The sequence below is a fragment of the Eutrigla gurnardus genome, assembly GCF_963514095.1.
Source record: "Eutrigla gurnardus genome assembly, chromosome: 21".
NCBI classification, from domain to species: domain Eukaryota; kingdom Metazoa; phylum Chordata; class Actinopteri; order Perciformes; family Triglidae; genus Eutrigla; species Eutrigla gurnardus.
In genome coordinates, this window is record NC_139932.1 from 16330088 (window position 1) to 16340087 (window position 10000).

General features: G+C 47.0%; 1 protein-coding gene across 6 annotated transcripts in view; it reads left to right on the plus strand.

Annotated features, from left to right (window-relative positions):
• sox5 (SRY-box transcription factor 5) overlaps positions 1 to 10000 on the plus strand; it is a 62141-nt gene that overhangs the window by 45843 nt on the left and 6298 nt on the right. For 3 of the 6 annotated variants that reach the window (XM_084038914.1, XM_084038911.1, XM_084038912.1), the window contains 2 exons: positions 4193 to 4385; positions 7317 to 7492. In XM_084038914.1, coding sequence (XP_083895040.1) covers positions 4193 to 4385; positions 7317 to 7492 — 369 coding nt within the window. The remainder of the gene's footprint in view (positions 1 to 4192; positions 4386 to 7316; positions 7493 to 10000) is intronic. The other 3 variants (XM_084038913.1, XM_084038909.1, XM_084038910.1) reach the window with 3 other exon arrangements.

The following is a 10000-nucleotide window of genomic DNA, read 5'->3' on the forward strand; positions in this document are numbered from 1 at the left end:
TCTTTCAAAATCTTGAAACAATTGAAAGCAAATTGGAAAACAGAAAAAATCCAACTACGTTTGTACAAATCTTTCACTTTTTAAGAAGTGACTCTCCACGTTGGCCTTTCTAGTGAGAGTATCTGTCTGTCTGCCTGTCTGTCTGGTTGAGATTGCGTCTCACTGCGGTGCATGAGCGTAAAGTGTTTTTTTAGTTTTTGTCCTGATCGACGGTCAGCTCCTCATACTAATGCACGCCTCGGTACAACTTGGTCCCCGACTAAAGTCACCGTCCCAACTTCATCACCAGACTCCAGCTGCTGCTCCGCTTTGAGGATGTATTGCTGTTTGTGCCGTTTTCTCGGCTCGCTGCGCAATAGGGGCGAGGAGGGGGGGGGCGGGGTTTCTCGTGTCCATCCGAGTGGAATTCTATGAATATCTGGTCCGGATATCTGGACCCTGACCACACACACACACACACACACACAGCCCCCTGCCATGCCCTGACCCCACACGAGTGTAGTGGTCGGTCACAAATGGGATCAGATTGTCTAAGAACTGGACAACTCTATCAAAACCCCACAGAGAATTCTGATTTCTGTCCCAACAAACAGGAATCAGAGCTTCCCAACTTTCTTTGCTTTACTTCCATCTCCTCTCCTTCCCTGTGCTGCCTTTTTTTCTCTCCTCATCTTCACTTCATTTACTTTACTTTACTTTCTCCCGCTCTCTTTCCCTTTCATCTCCTCTCTTTCCCTTGTATTTCCTCTCCTGATTTTCACTGTGTCCACTCGTACGTTCAGGACCAGCTCCTGACACAGATCGAAGCTCTGGCTTGACCCCGGAGCTTACACCCCATGCTTTCTTGTCCGTCAAACACACACACACACACGTAGCCGCCCCGCCCCCCCGACACACTCGTCTGATTACCATATATATGGAGTTGGGCTGACAGGCGAGTACTGCATGGCCTGTGGCGGGGAGGAAGCAGGGAGCTGTAATGGTCTCCCCAGACCAGCAGGAGTGGCAGACTGGGGGAGTGGACTTGCGTGGCCCCCGACGGGCCCCACGGAGCCAAACTGGCCAATTGACCACAGCGCTGTCGTGGTGTTACTCCCCTGAGCACTCGCACAAACTTTAGATAAGTGCTTCGTGGCATTTTCTCCATACTTTCTTTTTTTTCTTCTTCTCTCTCCTTTTACTCCTTTGATTTCTCTCTCTCTCTCTCTCTCTCTCTCTCTCTCTCTCTCTCTCCCCCTCTCTCTCTCTCTCTCTCTCTCTCCCCCTCTCTCCCCCCCTCTCTCTGGGTGAGTGACATGTATATTTCAGAGGTGTGCTCCCCCTCTGGGCTGCGTCTCAGGTCTCTCGTCATTTAGAGACGCGCTGCCTGCCTCTGCTCACAGCTGTTTGGACTCAGGCGCTCACCGCTTAAGTGCTTTACCCTCGGGTGAGACACGGACACACACACCCCCATGCGAAAACACACACACACACACACACACACACACACACAGGTGTGGAAGAAAACGCCATGCCAACCCGCCCCACACACACACACATGCCCATGCACAAATCACTGCAGCATACATGCAGCTTTCTGATACGCAAGAGTGGACCGTTAGACGTAGGCAGGCATGCATACAGACCTGCGACTTCAGATGATGCACCATATGTAGCCCAACGCTGACATGCATCACACACACGCAGCGGCCACGAGTAACTACGTACATTTACTTGAGTACTCCACCATTTTATTTAAACTTTTAGAGGAGACAAATGTACTTCTTCATTTCTCTTTTATTCTATATATTTCACTTATATGTCAGCTCATATGAATATGATGTATCACACAGATAAAACTATTAAACTGTGCATAAAGTAGTTAATATAGTGCATGATCAGTTACATGGTTTGCTTCTATCAAGAGTACTTTAAGTGTGTTTTACTGATACTGAAAAGTGGCTGCATATTAATGTATATTAACATGGTAGTATTACTACGTGTACTTGCATCACCATGAGCCAACAAGCCTGGTTTAATGCAGAGAACGGAGAAATAAAAGAATCAGTCTAGACTGTCAAGGTGAAATCACATCTGTGCGTCGATGTTCTCAGAGTAGAAAATGTGAAGTGTCGAGTATGAAACCTTCCTATCTGCTGTCTGAGAGAATTACATATGATAATTAATAGCCGGGAGAACATGGAAAGGTCTGGACATGATTGTAGAACACACCTAAACACACTCAGAGAGAAACCTGCCCAGGATAAAGGGCAGAGACACACACACACACACACACTTGTGCTGTTAATTGAAGCTCCAGCGACGAGATCGCAGAACCGTCCGGTGTCGCTTCTACAGAAGTGGAAACGCAGCTCGTTGTGTGTTTTTTTGCTCTCAAAGCTGGAGACCGTTTCATCAGCCAAGAGAGACACAAAAGCAATTGTATTAATTCAAGATTCCAAGGCTTTCAGAGGCTTTAGAGGGCCTCACACACACACACACACACACACGCTGTCATGAGATTTAGAGCTTGTTGAACAATGTCTCACACTGACACACACACAGACACACAAACAAGTCGGTCCAAGCCTCTCAGCTCCACTGTCTAAACTAATTCCTCCACACTGGCATAATGCAGGTTGGCCACCTTCCCACCGTAGGATTTGTCTGGGCGCGGAGAGGGAAACTCCCCCCAACCCACCGTACCAGACGCATTATCTATCTGTAATAAATATTCAAGCGCTCCTCCGCCAAAGCCCACCATAATATGGGTCAGGATTGAGAAGATCCCGCTCCGTTCTCCTCCCCCCCCCCCCCCCCCCCCTTTCTTCTCCGGCCCATTGTCTCACCGGAGGCATCTTTGGGGGTCCCCTCCGTCTTATTTAGAAAGACCCCCCTAATGAAGGACAATCCGGTTAGGCCTCGTCGCACACCGCGTGCACACACACACACACACACACGAGGTAGCGATGGAGCATGGGCACGTACACATGCAGGGGGCTTAATTGGAAGGGCTTAATTGAGTTGTGAGGGGCTCATAAGGCTTAGTGCGACTCAAGGAGTGGGAATCAGGGAAAGTCGACCTTAATGAGTGGGTGAGCCACACACACACACACACATATACTGTACTTGCACCCTTTTTGGATCCCACTGCTGGATTCTACTCCGCCTAAGCAGCAATTAGACTAATGACCAGAAAATACAGAGAAATAATGTCTCTATTATGTTATTCTAGGGTTTGAACGCAGCCGGAACAGGACAACACCTCCACAGTAAAAGTCATATTTTAGAAAAACGCACTTTATTCTAATACGTAATTAGAATAAAACAAATCCTAATTGTATTTTGAGAAGCTGGTCTAGCCGTGCCTCTCTGCTGCTGGCGGGCCCATTAAGCCGTCCCTTGCCCCCATGTTGTGTCTGCCTTTTAATTGCGGCGTTTTAATTACACAGAGTGGTCTGCGTACATCTGGCCCCCTCGGCGATCTAATTCCTTTCCTTCCTGTCACGTGACCCTTCCGATGTCCCCCCCCCCCCTCCCCTGATTGGATTAGGTCATCGGCAAGGGGTGGCGTTGCCATGACAATTAACGCGATAACAGTCACATACTGTTTCCTTTACAGGGGGGACCCTGTGTGTTACTATAGAGGACATCCTTTGATTTAGACAAATGATGGAATTAAATGACATAGGAATCAAGTTCACACACACACACACACACACTCACACACACACTCCCATGTTCACAGCCATGACGGTCCCTTGTTTCTAATGGACATTGAAGTGGCAGAGGGTCTTAAGACTCTGAGGTGTTATTCTCAGAGAGGGAGGCGTTTTTGAGGATGATTGTGCGATTGTTTCTCCCACCGCTGGCCTTGTTTGAAGCATGTCCAGGAGCAGAATTACAGTGCATGTTTACATGTGGAGCGTGCACACGCATGTGCATGAATCATCTGGACTTTGCCGTGACAGGAAGTCAGTTATAGTTGCATGTAAATGTCAGCGGTTTGCACCGAAATCTATGGATATGTATTGTTGTCTGTGTTGCTTGGACACAGGCAGTGGCATGCACCTCCGTCCCCATCGCCGTGCATGGGCTCCCCCGTCTCATTAGTGCCTGTCACAGATTTAGGAGTGGTCTCGTCGGAGGGGCCTCCAAATTCCCAAATACGCTGGTCACAGCAGGCGAAACTGTGCTGTTTTGGTTTTTGCAGGACAGTGAGGGTGCACAGCCACTGAACCTGTCGGCCAAGCCTAAGGCATCCGAGAGCAAGTCACCCAACTCCCCCCCAACTTCCCCACAGGTCGCTGCTGCCGCTGCCGCCAAGCTGGGCCCCGCCGGCTCCGTGAAGCACAGCGTCGCCCCCTCCAGCATCGGAGGTCCTCCGACCAGAGTCAGCTCGATAGGTAAGAGGACTTTAGTATCTCACACACACACAGCAGAGGGGAAAGGTGGGGTCCAAAACTATACAAATATGATCAAAATGTAGTATTTCCAACCACATATCCACATAAATACTGCTGTAAACATCCTACACTCGGATGCACTTTTCTGATAAATAACGACGATGTACACTTCTGAGGTTTAACGAGACAAGAATAGCATTTCCCTTATAGTGTTGCCCATTGTTGCCACTGCCAGTAGCGTAATCATACCCGGCCATATGCACACATACATGAAATGTGCCTTAAATGAATCACCATTTGTACTCTGTAATCCATTTTCCACACAACACCGATAGTTCAAATATTACACATATGTAACAGACTATAATTAGGGTGTTTGTGATTTTTTTTTTCTCCCGTGTCGCTTATTTGCCTCGGGGGCCGCTTCATTGTTACGTGTTTATTAGTGACTGAAAGAGACAGAGAGACACAGGGAGTGAGAGAGAGAGAGAGAGAGCGATGGGGATTAGCACTTTTTTTTTTTCGAGCGATGAAGCGGGGGAATAATAAAAAGAGGAGCGCATGACAGACAGGAGGTATCACCAATGAGATTAGACAAGCCTCTTACATGAGCCAGGACAGCGCAAACACCCAGCATTCATGACACAATGACAGCACACACACACACACACACACACACACACACACACACACACACACACAATCCCACCTCCTCCTCCAGTTAGGCATTTTTTTCTGACTTCTTGGCTAATCTCACTGTTTTTCAACAAATCGGCGGATTTAATATCAGATTAGTGGATTTGCGGTCCCAGATGTTTTTTGTTCAGAAAAATGGATTACAGTGTTTAAAGTTTGTGTGTGATCCCCCACAGAATTATTTGCATGTGTTCCCCCCCCCCCCCTCCGTGTCGTGGATCGCGGCTACGTCGAAGCTCGCGGTCCCATCTGTTGCCACCGAGTTGAGCCGGTCAGCGGCACATTTGTTATTGCGGCTCATAGTCGTATTAGGATTCCTGTTACAAGTTCAGAGGGGATAGAAGGGCAGACTAGGCTAGAAAACAGTCTAGAGGCGGTGTGTGTGTGTGTGTGTGTGTGTGTGTGTGTGTGTGTGTGTGTGTGTGTGTGTGTGTGTGTGTGTGTGGTTATTTAAATTCAGGAACAAACAAACAGACACACATATAGTTGAAGTAGTGGATGACATTTGTTTTAAATTGTGTTTTATGTTAAAAGAAAAAGGTGAAAAATAACCAAAAGCACCACTTTGAAATTACAGGTTCAGCTTGTATTTATATATATATATATATATATATATATATATAGTGATGGAATGTAACTTTACTACAATTTAAAGTACTCTACTACCTTACTTTACTGCTCCACTACGTTTCAGACTGAAATATTAAATAAATTGCTGTTTATGACGGCTTTAGTCACAGCCTGTCCTCATTTAAGATAAAAGGAAAAAGATTTAATTCACCTTAATGATGTGTTTTTTTAATAATCACTTAGGCGTTTCCACTATCTGGGTCATATCTGCAGCTATAAAGATGATTCAGTAGCTTCACCTTCCACCTCACACGTTCGATTTCCCTCCCTTCACCCGTCTGTCTGACCGCCTGGAACCAGATGGAAGGCCTGTCAGCGCCTGTAACTTCCACCGCCGTCGCACATTTGTCCGTCCTGAAACCCCGCCGTTCCCCCGGACCTCCCTGCGGGTTTTTCTTCCCCGTGGTCAAAAAGGTATCGCCTGTCTGGGGAGATTTGGCGCTGGGAGAGAGACAACATTTTGGAGTGTGGAGAGAGAGAGAGATCTGGGTCACATTCACTTGTCTGGATGTTTGGCATCGCTGTCAGTTTAACATCCACAGCAGAGAATATCTTATCCTCCTCCCTCCCTCTCTCTCCGTTTGACTACAGATTAAAATTGACTGCCACCCGATTCCATCTCTCTCCCCCCTCTCGTCCGCCCCCTCACCCCCTTTTTTTTTCTTCTTTTTTTTTTTTTGGCCCCTGCTCACGTCCAGATTTTCCGGTTATGACTTCTGAAAGAGTTCACGGCTCTGTCATTACCAATCTGAAGCTGGTAATCTGGCCTGAGATGGCATTAGCGGCGCGGATTAGCGCTGATAAAGGCCCCATAAGCCAGCCGCGGCTCTTTGTTAAGAGCTAACCCGCCCGATGGGGAGAGGCGATAGCACACAAACTCACAAACACCCCGTCGGAGTCGCAGAGCCGATGCGTCATCGCGGGGCTAAGCTGCGGAAATAATACCAAATAATAGAGCCGGGCAGATCTGATCTTTTGCGAGGTGGCGGGGCCAGATGCTTTCAACTGGGGAAATTAGCAGGACTTTTTTTTTAGGCGGAGTAATAATAGCCGTCATGTGGCCGACCGCTCTTCAAAGTAGGACTGCGAGGGTTAAGATGAAAAGAGATGTGTTAAAAGGTGGGAGTCGTAATGGGATTATCCAGGGGTGGAAGTTGTGGGCATATGTTTGTAGTTTTTAGTGTGTGTGTGTGTGTGTGTGTGTGTGTGTGTGTGTGTGTGTGTGTGTGTGTGTGTGTGTGTGTGTGTGTGTGTGTGTGTGTGTGTGTGTGTGTGTGTGTTTTACGGCCGAGAGCAGGTGGAAGAGGCGGTGGGCAGCTTGTAGCTACGGGCGCACTCTGACTCACATGTAGCTCGACAGTCAAGTGGTCACACACACACACACACACACACACACACACACACACACACACACACACACACATCATGTGTATGTTAATGTCTTTACCTCATGGTTCAGGGGAGGATTTATTATGCATGAAAGCCTCACAAACACAAACACATCAAAATGTCTCCCCGTCATTTCCTCTCTCTTTTTAGAGGAGATGCATTTTGTTTTTTAATCATCACTAACGAATAAATAAATCGTCCCCGTCCGTGTCTCAGCAGACTTGCTGTCGTCTCTGTCCACGACCGCCTACCTGAGCGACCACGAGGCCGTGACCAAGGCCTTCGCCGAGGCCCGGCAGATCAAGGAGCAGCTGAAGAGGGAGCAGCAGGTCCTGGACGCCAAGGTCGCCGCCGTCACCAACCTCAGCCTCAACAATGGACGCTCAGACAAGGTGAGCCCGCTTTCACATTCGCATCTGTATAACATTGGATTGCTGTAACCTTAGCAACAGGCGACGAAGTCTCGATAACCCCCCCCCCCCCGCAAGGATTAAAAAGCGCCACAAAAATCAAGGCTTTTTCACGCTTTTCAAATTCTCCACGTTGACAGGAAACGTCGTTTCTCTTCACATTAAAACGCTGGAACCTTATTTTCATATTGTGTGTTTTTGAGTTCAACCTCAGTTCACAACAATAGAGGTTCAAAAGGTCAACTGTCACTTTAAATCATGTGATATGACGCCACGTTATTGTGTCGTATTAATATATAACACATCATCGTGTGTTACTACCTTAAAGACCACTTTAATTTATATTTGTTCTACCTTATTCCGGATGAAATAACACATTTCTTTTTGCATTATGATGTTTCTGACGAATGACTCCCACTCGTCGATAGCATCAAAGAAATCAAAGAGAAATGTATGGATTATCTCCAGGAAAAAAAAATGGCTAAATTCATAAATTCTCTCAAAAAATGCAACAACAAAAAAAAAAGGAGAGAAAATAAAAACGAGCCGTACCGTTTCATTGTCGGCGTGTAATAATTTGTCTTGCCATATGCCATCGCTGCTCCTCCATGTAGGAGGCAAATCAGCGTACAACGCTGAAATGTGTTGAAGCTAAACGGGGCCAGATAAGGTAAAACCAGAGGCGTCTCGGAGGTAATGAGTGTGTCTGTGAGGCGCACCGCAGGGTGTGTGTGTGTGTGTGTGTGTGTGTGTGTGTGTGTGTGTGTGTGTGTGTGTGTGTGTGTGTGTGTGTGTGTGTGTGTGTGTGTGTGTGTGTGTGTGTGTGTGTGTGTGTGTGTGTGTGTGTGTGTGTGTGTGTGGCGGAGCAGAGCGTCGGAGAGACAGTAATGTGAAGTGACGGCAGCGACTCCTCGGCAGCGTGGCTAAATTGTAGTTATTTGTTAAACACATTGGGAGTCAGCTGGTGCACACACACACACACGCACACACACACACACACACACACACACACACTTTACAGAGCAACAGTGTGCTTGAAGCATCTGCAGCGCTGACATTCAACAGCTCTATCCGTCTCTTTCTTTTTCTTACTCTCTCATCTGATGTTTCAAACAGTCAAACACACTGATTTATCTTTTCAACCCAGGTTTTTATGTTTTTATTTATTATTTTTTTCAGCAGATAGTAGCGTTCTGTAGATACAGTAGAAGGGATTCAGTCTAATAGCCAATTACATTCACACTGGGGAGAAGAGCGGGAAGGGAGGGGAGCATATTTAACAGCTCGTTCCACACATTGGATGCATTAAATGAAGGTATTTAGCTGCTTTGCTTCACTGCAGGGGATAATCAAATACTAGGTATAATTGAATTATGTCATTGACTCTACGATATCATGAGGAAATTCTCTGATTTATCCTCTCACACCAATTGGAAATCATTTTATCGTCTTATTTCTAAATATATTTTTTACCCCAAAATGAGAGAAAAATCCACATTTCTCTGCAGTGTTCTCACTCTCTCAGCCTCCGAAGCCGCCGCTCGCTTCACGCCGCCTCCTCGGCCCGCTTGGCTTTGTGCTGCGTGAGCGTGGAAGCCGGCGAGCTCTTGGCGTGCGGATCCGACGGTGTCATCTCTGACACACTCGGAGGATTAGTTTTGTCGCTACTTTGTGTCTTGGCTCCAGTGTCAGCCATTCAATCCACTTTTCTCATGTACTGTACTGGGGCTTAATGTCAGACTAGGCTGTCATCCACTCTGTCTCCTGTTCATCTCCGTCTCCGCTTCACACACACACACATATATATACACACACACACAGCAACAGCATTTTCAGGGTTCGGATGCGACCGATCTTTTGTGTTAAATGAGGAAAATTCCTAAAAATAAATCTGATTTACGTACAAAATGAGTAAATCTGGCAGATCATCATTCCTCTATTAAAACATAATGCATTCAAGATAAAGTACTTTTTAAATGACGTTTTTTAGCCGTTTTTATTCCAATCTGTGGGGGGAAGTGGAGGGGGGGGGGGGGGGGGGGGTTATTATGTCTAACAATTAAAACCCTGCTGGACTAAAAGAGGAGAAAATGCGTCCCATTACGATTCCGCCCCCCTCCCATCCTCGCCCGGGTCACATGCAAATGGAGAGGGACACTTTTTGGAAGATTGTTTTAGAAGACGACGGTGTTTCTGGGAACCACTCCTAATCGTGAAATTAAACTGTAAAATGCTGTGTGTGTGTGTGTGTGTGTGTGTGTGTGTGTGTGTGTGTGTGTGTGTGTGTGTGTGTGTGTGTGTGTGTGTGTCTGTGTGTGTGTGTGTGTGTGTGTGTGTGTGTGTGTGTGTGTGTGTGTGTGTGTGTGTGTGTGTGTGTGTGTGGAAGTGTGCCGGCTGCTTGCATTAAGCATGTAAATGCTCAGTAAATCAGCCTTTTATTGGTTGTAATAAATACCCAGGGGGCCGTGCGGCGTGGCCTCCCTCTCGTCC